We start from the raw sequence: 14,720 nt of genomic DNA on the forward strand, positions 1-14,720 counted from the left end.
TCACAAAACAAGGAAGGCTGAAAAATAATATATAAATAAAAAATATAAGTTAGAAAAACAAAGTAAATCAGTTCAAAGAGGAACAATTTAATTTTAAGAATAAAGCCCCAAAATAAAATAAAACAAAACAAAAATAAAATAGAAACAGTGACGCACTAGAAACTTGACTGAAAAGTCGAAGAACTTTCGTCAAAGACGGATTTGACCATTTTGAATGTGGCCTCTGATTCGCTTGCCAGGTTTTTACTGTTTGCTGATTGGCCAATCGCTGACCCGCCTTTGGAAGGTTCCACCGTAGGTGTAGTGTTATGGGAGGTAGCGGTTCCTGAAAGTTGTTAAATAACATATTTCCTTTAGTTTAGTCCCGTCCGAGTAAACGTATTTTTAAAATCAAACTTGGGTTTTAATGGAGTTGTGACACTGAAGTGTGGCGGCAGCGCGAAGAAATGAAACGTCACAAACAGCGTCTCCCCCGGTCCCAGTGAGTCGTGGTTGTGGTTGTAGTCAGCCGCGGGGGCGGGGTCACCTGAAACCCGTTTCTGATCGCTTATTGATCCGCGCACCAGCGGTACCGGCTGTGTTAGCGGGGCTATCGGATCTCTCCTTCATCGCGAATCGTCGGCTAGTGACGGGAGAATGCTCCGTGTGACAGCGGCTGTGTGTCGGTCCTGGAGGGGGTATGTCTGTGCATGAGCTCCTTCACTTCTGCAGCATGTCAGTTAGCCTGTTAGCATCCACAGGGCCTCCGATTCTGACATATAACTTGATATCCCGATCGATAGCTGATATTCTGATGGCGCTGGCCGTGTGTTTAGGTCCAGGCCGCCCGAGCCGCCGCCGGGGGGGGGGGGCGCTGGTCCGGTTGGTTCACGTGCTTGCAGATTATGTAACGACACCTGATCGGCAGCTGCTGCCCAACCTGCGGACAAACTTTTCCCAGTACAAACATCCACAGGTGCAATGTAACGAAGTACTTTTACTGAAGTACTGCACTTGTTATTACTGCTTTCAGACTGCACTACATTCAGGGGAATTCGTTTATATGAAAGGATTCAGATGAAGACACAGGAAATGTTCTTAAAACGCATGATAATCTTTATCCGCTCTCTCTCTGGGTCAGAGGTCACTGAGTAAACTCAGTGTCAAACATGAGGTCCCAGGAGCCAGAGGTGGCCCTCCAAAGGGCTGAGTGCAGGCCAGTGGATGGCTGTGAACATGTCTTCATGTTTTTCCTGACTGTGGGCGTGGAAATCCGTGGGCAGGTACAGAAAGTTACTGCATCAGGATGAATAGTCACAGTGCAGCTGTGTGCTGTGGAGCTTTTATACTGTCACCTGTAATGCACGTGTAATAACCAGTGTTTACCGTAGACCTACTCAGTATAAACAGACTGTATTTAGCTCACACTGGGCTTTGTGTCCATTATAGTGAGTCTGACTCCTGTGCCTGAACAGCAGAGCTGCGTGCATGACTGTGTTTACAGTCCAAGCACCATATAAATACTGGATGTTGGTGGTCAGGGTCAATTTTTAGGCAAAATGCTGCCAGAAAAAGTTTGTTTCTGTTGTGTAACTCATGCTCGGCCTCTCAGCAGACACGCAGGACTCACACTTTTATGGCTGTAAAAGCTGCTGAACAGTTAATTTCTGCAGAAGATGATGAGAACAAACTATTTTTAGGAAAATGGCATTTAAGGGTATGGAAGGTAACGTATATCATCAGGTATCATCGTGAAAGCTTCTCAGACAGTTACTGACATTAAGTTTATTATTTTTATGGTTAAGTCTGTAAATATACATTAATTTGCATAAATTTTAAAATATAAACAGTGGAACACTTTTAAGAAAAATAACAGGTGTTCCTCAGATCTGCCGTGCTCATGGACGGGAATAATGAAAATAGGCTTAGGTGTATTTTAATGCCTCTGTCCCGCTGAAGTAAAGGCCTTTTGCTACTTGTTCAGACAAGTAGCAAAAGGCCAGCTACTTGTCTGCACCTGGAGTTTTTTTTTGTTGGTCATAATCTTTCCATTTTCCTTTTCACCAGTTTTTTCCACTGTGGTCCAAAAGGATGTTTGGTCTCATTAAGAAAATGGTCAGAACACGTGGGGTCCTGAACTGATGGGCCTCCTTTTAAATGCAGTGATCACAGGTGTGCTGCTGCTCTGCTACCTGTGCTGTACACAGAGGACTGGACACTGTGGTGTTGGAGCCACCCTGCTGGACAAACTGTGTCATGACTCGTTTAAAAAAACTGTACCAAGTATCTTTGATACTTTCCTCTACAAAACAACAGTTTTATCATACATCCAGATGTGCTGTTGCTGTGATGACCTGATATTTGGGGGTATTTTGAGTTCCCAGTTTCAGTTCAGCTCAATTTTATTTATGTAGTGTCAAATCATGGCAACATTCACTCGATGTGGTTTATTGGTTTATATTGTAAACCAGTAAATCGGTCGGTGGATTTTAGGTGATTCTGAGGGAGAGCGGCTGTTTATTTTGCTCTGTGAGCAGCTCAGATTCATTTCGCTGTGGGTGCGTAGGCTGCAGCTGGACCAGAGCCACATGTGTGCCTGGTTAAAGAGAACATGGCTGTGTGAGAATGCTTGACATACCACCTGCCAGCGTTCCTCCTCCTCCTCCTCCTCCAATCCAAACAGCAGCTCAGTGACCTTCAGCTCCTAGAGTTCAGACTGGTTAATCATAGACGAAGGAGAGACTACGGTCGACCCGGCTGAGCTGGATCCAGCTGGAATAACTAGGTCATGAGAAACATCAGCAAACACAGCTGCTCTGTAAAGGCCTCGCTTTCTCCGAGTAACACCTGGAGAGCCGCACACCTGAAAGTCTGAAAACGACAGATCCAGAAGTGAAAAATGTGAGTTTTGGATGTGACCTGCTTTAAGTTTGTGTGGTCTGAGACGCTCACACCAGCTTTCTGCTGGAGGAGTCCTGCTCAGATGCTGAAACAGCTCAGCTGGCTCTTTCCTGGGATCTGAGGTGAACCTTCCTCTTGGCTTTCAGAGGAGCGACTGAAGTGTTTGGGAGCAGCTGCTTTAAATCCAAATAAAATCAGGTCAGGTTACCGGTGAGCTGCCAGAGTTCAGGGGTCCAGGATCCTCCCGGTGAGACCAGTTTGACCCAGCTCAGACAGCAGCTGATCCGGGCTGGTTTTATGGACCCTGATGTGATGTGGGAATGAAGTGAAGATCAGGATAAACTCTGTGTGTGTTTGCAGGTTTAAAACGTGGCCCTGTGCAGCTGTGGAGGTGAAAAATGAGCCCATCCTGGGTTTCAAAGAGGGCAGCCCCGAGCGAGCCGAGCTGCTGAAGGTTTGACCTCACTCTGGTCCACACAGCAGCTTCTCTTCATGCTTCATACTAATCTCTGCCCACACCTGACTGTTTATTCTATGCCTGCAGGCCTTGGAGAGCCTGAAGGGGAAGACGGAGGAGATCCCGTGTGTGGTGGGGGACGAGCATGTGTGGACCAAAGACATCAGATACCAGCTCTCTGTGAGGAAACGCTGCGCTCTCCGGACCCTGCAGCATCACGTTTACCTTCAAAGCATGCTGATGCGTCACCACTCGCTCTCTTTTTCTTTTCCAGCCCTTCAATCACTCACACAAGGTGGCAAAGTTCTGCTATGCTGACAAGGTGAGTTCAAGAATTCACGAGTTCATTAAATGAGAATGAGTTTATAGTTCTCGTCTGTCATAATGACTGAATGGAAGGATTGGAGAGTTGGAGATCCCAGGAGTTCAGATACGGGAATTTTTTCCAGCCTAGCCTTGAAAAGTGAAGCGACGGGGCTCTTTGACTATTTTCTCATAAATCATATCTCTGATTTGTTTCCTCTGACTCATCGTGCCTTTGTGATCGATACAGGAGCTCATCAACAAAGCCATTGTGGCGTCTGTGGCGGCGAGGAAGGAGTGGGACCTGAAGCCTGTCGAGGACCGAGCCCAGATCCTCTTCAAGGCCGCCGATGTCATCAGCGGACCCAGGAGAGCCGAGATCCTGGCCAAGACCATGATCGGACAGGTACAGCAGGCGTGAGAGGAATCAGCTGGGGGGTCAGATTAACGAGGGGAACGCCGCATTAACGCTCCTCAGTTACGTTCTCACAGAGTAAATCAAAGTTTCTCTCTCTGTCCTGGTTTTGTGGGTGTTCAGGGGAAAACGGTGGTGCAGGCGGAGATCGATGCCGCCGCAGAGCTCATCGACTTCTTCAGATTTAACGCCAAACACGCCATTGAGCTGCAGAACCAGCAGCCGATGGACGCGGAGGGAAGCACCAACACCACGCTGTATCGGGGGCTGGAGGTAAAAACGCTGCTGTTTGTCTGCTGAGAGCCACTCGGTCAGATTAATGCTGCACTTCCTGTTTCACTGTCAGTTATCTGAAAGTCTTTAACAGCCCTGCAGTAAAGCTCTCTGATGAACTGTTAAGCTGAAATTTGAATCTGGAGTCGCTGTGGATTAATAGTCCAGCAGGGGATGGAAACCCAAAGCTAAAGCTCACACCACGCCTGTTAGTGTGAACCGCTGAGGACCACAGACTGTTTGTATCCTCAGTGACTGCAGCTCACCGCTCTCTCGTCTCTGTTAATGTGAAACCGATCTGTGCTGCCTGTGTTTCTTTCAGGGGTTTGTAGCTGCCGTGGCTCCTTTTAACTTCACTGCCATTGGTGGGAATCTGGCGGGAACCCCGGCTCTGATGGTGAGTGTGGATGTTTGTGTCAGCTGACATGCAGAAATGGTTCACAGAAAACGTGTTCGTGCAGCATGAATTTCTGACTGGATCACTGCAGAGAGCCCGGCGGCCTCCGTCTCCTCTCAGCAGTGCACACACACAGAGCTCTGCAACCAGCCCGCTTTTCTGTCTCTCTGGTACTGAATCTGTTACAAACATGCTGGAATATCAAAACTGAGCTATTAATGTAACTCTGAAGTTAGAATAATGTCTGAATCCCACACTCGGGGTCTGGGTTCCTCACCAGGCCGTTTGCTGCCCACAGGTGGCTGAGGGTCAGATTCTTTCCTTTAATAAATTCCTGCAGCCTCACACAGTGCAGAACAAACAACAGCGACGCACACATCTCTGCACGCAGACGGTAACTTCATGCACACGTGAACCTGATGTGTTCTTCTGCCAGCTTTTATTTTGAAGGGTTATAATCTGTTCTCTGATCAATCCTGCGCTCTCAGCTCTGAGTCACGCAGAGAAGAACAAACTCAAAAACTCACACAAATGTTGACCTCTGTTGACCTCAGTCATCTCTGAGGTCAACTTCACCAGCCTGACCTGGGGTGCTCAGCCAGGACTGCGTCGTTGTTAAGAGCCAGGAGAGGATTTTTGTGAAAACTAATCTTACAATATTGTAATTGTCCATTTTTGGCAGCAAGTTTTAGACAGGGTTAAATAATGTCATATTTATAATGTGTTTAAATACTTTCTATACTTTATTATGGCATTAAAAACAAAAAGAAAGCAAGCATTAGTCTTTTGTGTGTCAGTGTTGTTTAGTGAAGTGGATTAGCATTTAAATTTGATCTGTAAATTGGCCCACATGACAAACAGTAACATGAAACAGTCACTATCTAATAATTTTCCTCAAAAATGTGGATTGCATCCCTTCAGGGTCAAATCCAGTTCCAATCGATGAAAATCTTACTGCAAACATAAAGAAATGATCACTGATCAGTGCACAGGTAACAGTTATACATGCAGCTTTCAGCCTCCAGCTGCCTCTGGCTGCTCTGCTGTTTCTGGGCCAAGTGCACTCATGCTGTGATTTTTATAACCCCGCCCCCAAGGGGACAGCGGGGCGTTGTTACCCCGCCCACCGACAGGTGGAGAGAGGTTATGTTCGTTTGACTGAAGTATAACTCAAGAACCAAGATTGATTAAACTTAGTGGAAATATTCCTTAGGGGCCCAAGAACATGCGATTTAATTTTCAAGGTCAAAGGTCACCAAATATTTTCAAAAAATCTAAAATCTCTGTCCCAAAATTTTAAAATTCACATCTTGGTGAAATTTTCATCTGTTGTGATGAAATTTGGGACTCGGGTATAAAAAATTACTGCTGATAATTCGTTCTTTTTCTATTTTAAATGAAAAGAGTCACAATAATGCAGAGAGAACGGCAAGCCCTACACAACAGTCACACACATATAATTCATATCTCAGTGTGTGTTTTCCTGTTTTTCACGCAGTTTTTTAGAGGATGCTGTTTGGGTACCAAATCCGACTGTATATGCCATCATCTGTTCGTGTGGATCTCATTTTGTAAATCTAAAATCACGTTTTACAGTTTTTAAAAGCCAATAAGATAAATTTCCAAAGGAAAGTTGATCCCTCCTCAGTTCTGCTCCTTTGTGACCTGCTCAGTTGCAGTGCTTTTTTTTAGATGTTGTAACTGAAATAAACCATCTGTCCTCATGAATTTGTGCCCTGTTAGCATGTCAGAAGTTTCTGATCAGCACTTCTATAACAGTTCACACTGATTTTCCCTGCTTAGTAAATCCAGTCCACCTATGGGCGGACAGAGGAAGCGGAGGGGAGCCTTCGAGCTCCTGGATTCAGCTGTGGTTGTTGGAGGGGGAGCCTTGATGTCTCACGGTGATCTGTAGATATCTGGTTTCTGCCCGTGTCTTCCAGGGTAACGTCGTTCTCTGGAAGCCCAGTGACACCGCCATGTCTGCCAGCTACGCTGTGTACAGAATCCTGAGGGAGTGCGGCATGCCGCCAAACGTCATCCAGTTCCTGCCCGCTGACGGCCCCGTGTTCGGAGACACCATCACCTCCTCGGTGCACCTGGCAGGCGTCAACTTCACCGGCAGTGTGCCGTAAGGACGACTGTTTTAGGCTGTTTTCTGCCGCCTGCTGACCTCAGGATTCCTGCAGATCCTAACACGTCTTAAAGGGCATTAAAGCAATTCAGTTTTATCCATATAGAAACTCAAGGCTCTTTATCCTGTAAGGGAAAGAGCCAGCACTGGCTACGCTGTAGGGATACAGCAATATTTTGAAGCCTCAACTTAAGCTCTTTCTTATCTATGGGAGCATCACACACACACAGATACCTGGGTTAGGGTCAGGTCAGGTCTTTTAGTCCAATGAAGCCACAGCAGCCGTATTATTGGTCAGATAATTACATTCAAAAGGCTCCAACAGCACAAACACGGTCCGTCCAGTTCAGGGACTCCAGTTAGCTGAGGTGAAGCCTAGCAGACAGTTTGCGGCTACGCCCGCCTGTGTCACCATCCACCTGTCAGTCTGAGAGGCCACGCCCCTAATAATGCAAACTTTAGGCTTTAATATAAACAGGTGAGTCATAAATACATCCTCCCCCATACAGCTGTGAGAAGGGGGACATTAGTTACAAAGCAGTTTCTGTATCAGGATGTAAACATGTTTATTTCTGCTGGAAAGTTTTAACATGGGGACTGACTCGCTGTGGCGCCCCTGCTGGACGGCAGAGGAACTGCAGGCTCCTGCACCAGCTTCATTTGTCAGCTTTGTCTGATTTTTGTCAGCGTTGTTGAGAGTTTCTGTGTGAAAGCAGCGTTCCTTCTCCTGTACGTCTCTTACTAAAGGTTCTGTGTTTGTAGGACCTTTAAGCGTCTTTGGAAGCAGGTCGCTCAGAACCTGGACATCTACAGGACCTTCCCTCGACTGGCAGGAGGTCAGGACCTTTCCTCAGTGTCTGCAGTCATTACACCTATTTTCGTTTTTTAAGAGCAGTTTGTGCCGATTGATCGGCTCTTTGTGTTTTCAGAGTGCGGCGGGAAGAATTTCCACTTCGTCCACACGTCAGCGGACGTCTACAGCGTGGTGACGGGGACGGTTCGCTCGGCGTTCGAGTACGGAGGTCAGAAGTGTTCGGCCTGCTCGAGGATGTACGTACCTGACAGCATGTGGCCGCGGATCAAAGAACAGCTGGTCGACATCCACAAGAGCATCAAAGTGGGCGATGTGAGTCCCAGAGTTACGCTTTATTAGGCCCTGGGTTCAAATCCGGCTGGGTTCTTTGTGTGGGTTAACTGTCCAAAGACATGCATGTTAGGGTATCTGGTGGTTCTAAATTGGCCGTAGGTGTGAATAGTTGTCACCTGTCCAGGTGTACCCCTCCTCTCGCTCTAGGCTCCAGCCCAACTGTGACCCTGGATTGGATGAGTGGAAGAAAAGGATGGATGGATATTCCAATAGTTTAATAAATAAACACAGTGAGACACATTTACTGTCAGAAGAACATCTGGAAGCAGGTGCAGATCATTGTAATTAGCTGTATTATTCAGCCCGTGTTTGGCTGCTCTGGACGAGGTTGATGTGTTTAATCTATAACGAGGCAGTAATTTATGAACTCAGCCACAGTTCATGTAAGCAGCGAGGAGCCCGGGTTAGCAGGTTAGACGGACACAGGCAGGAGGAGAGTCTGGAGCTGAGAGCGATCTGCACTCAGACACTGAGGAGCTCTGCATCATTCTGTTTCACCATCAGTGACTCTCACCTGTCTGACACGCAGAAGCACACGGAGCGTTACTCCCGTGAAGTCACTGCTGCTGTGCAGGTATCCTGAGTGTGACTCACCTGTGGGCGACAAACAGGATGTCGGATGGTCCTGAAGTTTCCCTCTGAGCTGATTTTTAAAACACAAAAACGTGAAATTCAGTTTAATGCTTTTCTTTTGCTTTCTCAGCCCGTCGAGGACTTCAGCACCTTTTTCTCAGCTGTGATTGACGACAAGGTAAATACGCTGTCTCCTTCAAAATAAAAGTCTCAGTAAATGAGTGGCATCACGGTCCATATTTTCCTCCTGCAGTCATTTGGTCGTATAAAGAAGTGGCTCGAACACGCCAAGTCGTCCCCGAACCTGAACGTCATCGCCGGAGGAAAGTGTGACGATAAGAAGGGCTACTTCGTGGAGCCGACCATCATCGAGACCAAAGACCCGCGGGACGCCATCATGAACGAGGTACGGCCTGAACAACCTCGACCTTTGCCCCAGCAGCTTTTTATTCCAGCTTTAACTGCCCGGGTATCTGAAACATGAGAAACCAGAAGAAACGCAGGTCAGGGTTAAAGACATTAACTCGACTTGTTAAAGTCTAAGAATAAGTTTAAGTCTAAATTTAGGCTTGAGACGAACAAACTTTGACTTTTAGATTGTTCGATGATTCGTGGAAACATTTCTAACTAAAACTCAAATAAATTCAGTGTCTCCTAAAAAGATTACATCTGCACTGTTAACATAATGATCTACACACTGATTATGAATGAACTATTTTCCGTTCCTCTTATTAAAAGTGTTTCACCTCTGACCCTGTCAGTGTCCCTGTTTGGGAATCTGCTTTGAGGAAACTCGTTTCTTTCTGTAGCCTGAGACAACGTCTGATCAGAGTAAAAAGCTTCAGAGTCAGACTGAAGGACCAAAAAAAATCAGAGCCTGAGTGAAACCGTCGCTGATCAGCTGAAGTTAGTTTGCTGCTCGTAGCACCTTACAAGCGTCCACACGGGGGCGCCGGAGCGCAGTGAGAGCAGGAGGGCCCGGCACCTGCAGCCCGATGAGGCTGTTTTTATTTACCGGGTTGGAAAGTGTTTGAAGCAGCAGCAAACACACAGTTTAGACCCAGAATCAAACCCCCACAGAGAGGTGATGGAACGAATCTGTAATCAATAATCTCTCTTTCTTTGCTTGCTTCCTTTTTGTCCCTTAATGTCTGAATTTTGGATTCTAGTTCAGGGTTTGTTTGTTTCAAACATGTTAAAAACTAAATGAAACATGAGGAAATTTTAATCATAATAAATAGCAGGGGGAAGCAGGGGGAAGCAGGGGGACCTTTGTACTTACCCTTTGACCCCGCGCCGTTCCAGCATGTTGATGGTGATTTTTTTAAAGATCCGGGAAACTCCACCTGCTCCTGATCTGTTTGGGATCTGCTCGCTGGTGTCGGTTAATGCCGGCGATGCTGAGCTGTGTGTCTGTCTCTGAATCTATCTGATGGGTTTTTGAGCAGCTTTCCTGCAGACGCAGAGATGCAGTCTGGGGCTCTCCCGATGACCATGACCGTCGATACCATCAGTCACTTTCTTTCTTTCCCTGCGCTGCTGGAAACATCGCTCAGCTGGGATTCCTTTTTCTTTCTGGCCTTTGGGTGGAAGTGGCTCAGGAACTGTTGGTGTTAAAATATTGACCTCATCAGCAGAATTGTCCTTAACGAGGTTATTTTATTTGGAAGCTTGTTTTTCCTCCTTTGTGTTCGATTCTGCAGACGTGTTTCAGACATGACTGCTGTGTTAGAGGCAGCTCGAATCTCCTGCTGTGGTCACAGTGTGTGTGTGTGTGTGTGTGTGTGTGTGTGTGTGTCTGCAGGAGATCTTCGGGCCCGTCCTCACCGTTTACGTTTATCCTGAGAAGGACTACAAAGAGGTGCTGCGGCTGATTGACAGCACGTCGCCGTATGCGCTGACGGGAGCCGTGTTCGCCAAGGACGAGTAAGACGTGTTCATCCCTCACAGACGTGTTTCTGCAGCTCTGTCAGTCACTTCCTGTTTGAGTGTTACTGGATTACAGTCAGGAAGAGGTGGAGCTAGCTGTAGGAGAAGCTTCAGGTGATCCTGTTGAAGGAAATAAGACAGTTAAAGCTCAGAGTTTCTGAGTTGAGGGTATCTGACAGGAAACGCTGCGTGTCTGAACTCTGTGTTTCTGCTGTTGTCTGAAAGGTTTTGTGTGAATAAAGTTTTTCTGTCACAGGAAGGTGATCGAGGAGGCGTCCAAAGCTTTGAGAAACGCCGCGGGAAACTACTACATCAACGACAAATCCACGGGCTCCATCGTGGCTCAGCAGCCATTCGGGGGCGCCAGAGCTTCAGGTGAGCGTCGCTGCTGCTCTGATCACAGCTGATATCACTGCTGTAATCAAGTGCATTTATTTTAATCACCAGACTTCAGTCTTTGTGTTTTCTGGTACTTCTCAGATTAAAAATGATCAGAAAATACCTTAAAGTGTAAAATATAAATTAAGTTGCAAACAGATCATAAAGGTACAGCTGCTGTTTTTACAATCCAATCAATCGTTGAATTGATCTAAGAGATCAGACCAGACTGACCTCATCTCTGAAAGCGAATGTCTGTTGGATGAGGGTAACTCATCCAGAGCTTTGGAGCAGCACCCTGAAGGCCTGATCTCCACGGCTTTTAAAACGAGTACGAGGCACCAGCGGTGACCTCTGCTCCAACGACCCGAGGGCCCGGTTGGAAGAACAGGTCAGTAACACCTCTGTCAGGGACTGGGCGCTCTGGGAGAGGAATGAGCCGCTGCAGATGAACTGCATCAGATCTAAAGAGGATGTGCTCAGACGGGTAAATGAGGAGTTTCCATAAACATGAAAAGATGAAAGCACAGTTTGCTCCAGGTCCACCTTGGAAATGACACGTCTTAGCAAATGAAAGGTGAAGATGCTTCCCGACACTGCAGTCTGTCAGAGATGATCCGAGGTCCCGTCAGCAGGATTTACGGAGGACTCACAGACACACAGCACTGTTTGATCCTCGGGGTGGCGCTGTCCCGAGCGATGATAAGAGTCTGTCAGAGTGTGTAACATTTAACTGAAACAAACAGGATGTTGGCTGCATGCCGATGGAAAGAAGTGCTTTTAAAATGAGCTGAAAGTCTCCAGACTGATCCCTGTGGAGCACCACAGGACACGGCAGCCTTTTCTGAGACCAAACAATCCAGGAAAACCTCTGAGGTCAGATTTAAACAGCTCATGTGACCACACGACCTCCACGTTAGGTTATCAAGTGTGGTCTGTAACCCTGAGAAGGTCCGTCTCTGTCCAGTGAAGGTTCTGCCTTTCCACCAAACATTCAGACGAGCTGAAACTAAAATCTGCTGTTCATACAAATGAATGAGGAACCATCATCCAGTGATATCATGTCACTCAGTGTTTTCATTGTGTGTGTGTGTGTGTGTGTGTGTGTGTGTGTGTGTGTGTGTGTGTGTGTGTGTGTCCTGGTCAGCACGCCTCATGAAGAAACTGCACTCTGCTCTTCACGTAGGTACGAACGACAAACCCGGAGGTCCTCACTACGTCCTCAGATGGACGTCTCCACAGACGGTGAAGCGCACCCACGTCCCCCTCACAGAGTGGAAGTACCCCTACATGGGCTGAGGTGGAGCCCGTCCATCCGCCTGTCTGTCCGTCAGCCGAGCCCACGCTCGGCCCGATCGTCCCCTCGTCTTCGTCCCGCTGCACTGAACCTGGACATGAATGTAACCTCAGACACCGCCTGATCATCGACTTGCAGCTCGTTAATCAGTACTCTGAGCTTAGTTTGTCTTCCATTATAACAGCTGCCTTATTAATCAGTCATAACCTGCTAGAGTCATCAAGCAGCCTGTGAGGACGTCACAGCTGCTGCTGTTCAGGTTTGTGACTCAAGTCTGCCGAGCTGATTAGTTCACTGATGGATCCGTGTCTTATGATTGGTTAATGGGTTTTTAGCTTCTTAATGTGTGAAAATGAGTCCGTTTATCAGGTAGTAAATGTGTTTTCATTAGTTTGAAGTAATTTAAGACTCGTTTCTAACTGGCTTTGTCTCAGATCTGCATCTGATCCCTGTTTTAGTTTTTTCTATTTCTGCGTCTGAGCTCATTTCCTGTGCGGCATAGAAATAACTTCCTGTTTGGCACGGACGATGAGAATCACCTGCAGCAGATATTTGAGCTCACACTGACCCCAGCGTCCCTGCTGGCCTGAACTCTGACCCGTGACTTTGAATCAGAGGTGTGTTTTCAGCCTCTGCAGTCAGATGGAGAGTTTTGGACAATAAATAACAATTTGATCTTTTCTTGCTTCTTTTGTCGTCTCTAATGGCTCAGTCAGGACACACAAAACGAAGCTTCTCAGAGTCATGACTAAATCTGATGATGTGATAAACCTGCTTCCAAACCAGAGAGGACAAAGGGTGGAGTCCACCCCCCCACAGGGCGCGTTGGGCCTGGTACCCCACAGTCCCACTCAGCCTCCACACTGAAGCCTGAGCAAGAATGCTAAAATAAAAAACTAGAAAACCTGCAAACTCCACACAGGGAGGCCCGGGCCAAGGTGGAATCAAACCCAGACCTCATTATGGCTGTGAACCACGCGACCGTGCTGCTCGGTCTTAAATGTGAACGCTGGTATCCTCAGAGTGACCTTTATCCTTTAGGTGCAGATGTACAGCTGAGGTGGCTGGACATGGCTGCAGTGTCTCGTGCAGGGTGGGGATTAAAGCTACACATACTCTTCTAGGCACACACGTACCTAATAAAGTGGCCATATTGTTACTTAAAGTTGCCAGCTACTTTATCAGGTACACAGGTGTACCTGATAAAGTAGCTGGCAACTTTTTAAGTACACAGGTGTGCTTAATAATGCGGCTGTCCACTTTATTGGGCTGCAGGTGTGTTTCAGGAGTGTAGATAACTATCTCGAGCCATAGCTGTGTTTAAGGATGTCCATATCCAAAAATTCCATCATGTTGGACTTCCATCCATTTTCTTAGACTTATCCAGGGCTGGGTCACGGGGGCGGGGGGGGGGCAAAATCCACCGTATCCAAACTTGGCAGTTTCTCCCTGTCAGTGGACAGCTCCTCGGTTTCCCCCTCCCCTCAGGTTAAAGTCTGGTGTCCTCCTTTATCTTTCCAATCCCATATCAATAATATTACCTCGTCTTCTTCAGGTGCTTTTTTTAATACATCTGAATGTTTGATGAAGATGATGTTTGACATCTGAAACTAAAGCAGGGCCTGGCGTTACGTGCCCCCCCCCCACACACACACACACACTTACACACACACTGTATGAATATGTATGAACAAACACAGTGACATAGTCGTGCTGGGTGACCTTTGACCTGTAATGAAGCTGCAGCAGGTGAGAGGAGGCTGATTCCTGAGAGTAAAGCAGCTGCTGCAGGACCAAAGCTGCCCACATCATGCATCACAATAAAAATAATCCATAAATTGTTTTTGTTTACATTCCTCTTTATTGATTCATACATTTTAAAAATGTTTTTGTTTCTTTTCTTTCTTTTTCATGTATTTTCTGTGTATGCGAGTTTGTAGGTGAACTGTGATAAAGTAACTCCCAAAGGCTGCGCTGAGAGCAGCTTCTGCTTTCTGGACCCACGATTGCTCAGTGGCTACAAATCAGTGTGTGCTCTGTAATAACAGGGACGTGAGGAAGTCTTCATCACTTTTCTGCACTTGGAGCTTTACCACGTCATCTTTGATGTTACACACACACACAGGCACGAACAGGCAGGTGCGTTTGTGTGTGTGAGATTAGGACAAGGAAATGTCATTCATGTTTGCTGTGTCATTGGTGCCGAACTTCTCCTGTGGCGTTCACACCAGCGACCATAGTCAAATGTCTTCCAGGGGCCAGATCAGGCGACATTCATGGAAATTTGAAACTGCTGGCTAAGGCTAATCGTAGATTTGGTAAGATCGTTATTCACGTCGGCAGTAATGACACCCGGTTACACCAATCGGAGGTCACTAAAATTAATATTGACTCGGTGTGTAACTTTGCAAAAACGATGTCGGACTCTGTAGTTTTCTCTGGGCCCCTCCCCAATCAGACCAGGAGCGACATGTTTAGCCGCATGTTCTCCTTGAATCGCTGGCTGTCTGAGTGGTGTCCAAAAAATGACGTGGGCT

General features: G+C 46.9%; 1 protein-coding gene across 1 annotated transcript; it reads left to right on the forward strand.

Annotated features, from left to right (window-relative positions):
- Positions 1-509: 509 nt before the first annotated feature.
- aldh4a1 (aldehyde dehydrogenase 4 family, member A1) lies at positions 510-12,863 on the forward strand. Its single transcript, XM_030723874.1, has 15 exons — positions 510-677; positions 3,241-3,334; positions 3,425-3,517; positions 3,612-3,659; positions 3,891-4,046; positions 4,179-4,328; positions 4,651-4,725; positions 6,669-6,856; positions 7,622-7,695; positions 7,789-7,985; positions 8,710-8,757; positions 8,833-8,985; positions 10,384-10,505; positions 10,765-10,883; positions 12,073-12,863. The coding sequence occupies exons 1-15, from the start codon at positions 637-639 to the stop codon at positions 12,183-12,185; spliced, it is 1,671 nt and encodes a 556-aa protein (XP_030579734.1). The 5' UTR covers positions 510-636; the 3' UTR covers positions 12,186-12,863.
- Positions 12,864-14,720: the final 1,857 nt, after the last annotated feature.

The sequence above is a fragment of the Archocentrus centrarchus genome, unplaced genomic scaffold (assembly GCF_007364275.1).
Source record: "Archocentrus centrarchus isolate MPI-CPG fArcCen1 unplaced genomic scaffold, fArcCen1 scaffold_29_ctg1, whole genome shotgun sequence".
NCBI lineage: Eukaryota > Metazoa > Chordata > Actinopteri > Cichliformes > Cichlidae > Archocentrus > Archocentrus centrarchus.

Bases quoted from the DNA above. Each gene is read 5' to 3' on its own strand.
- aldh4a1 (XM_030723874.1), top strand. From the start codon at position 637: ATGCTCCGTGTGACAGCGGCTGTGTGTCGGTCCTGGAGGGG. The intron at 7,986-8,709 runs GTGAGTCCCAGA...TTGCTTTCTCAG, and splicing joins AGAGCATCAAAGTGGGCGAT to CCCGTCGAGGACTTCAGCAC. The intron at 10,506-10,764 runs GTAAGACGTGTT...TTTCTGTCACAG, and splicing joins GCCGTGTTCGCCAAGGACGA to GAAGGTGATCGAGGAGGCGT.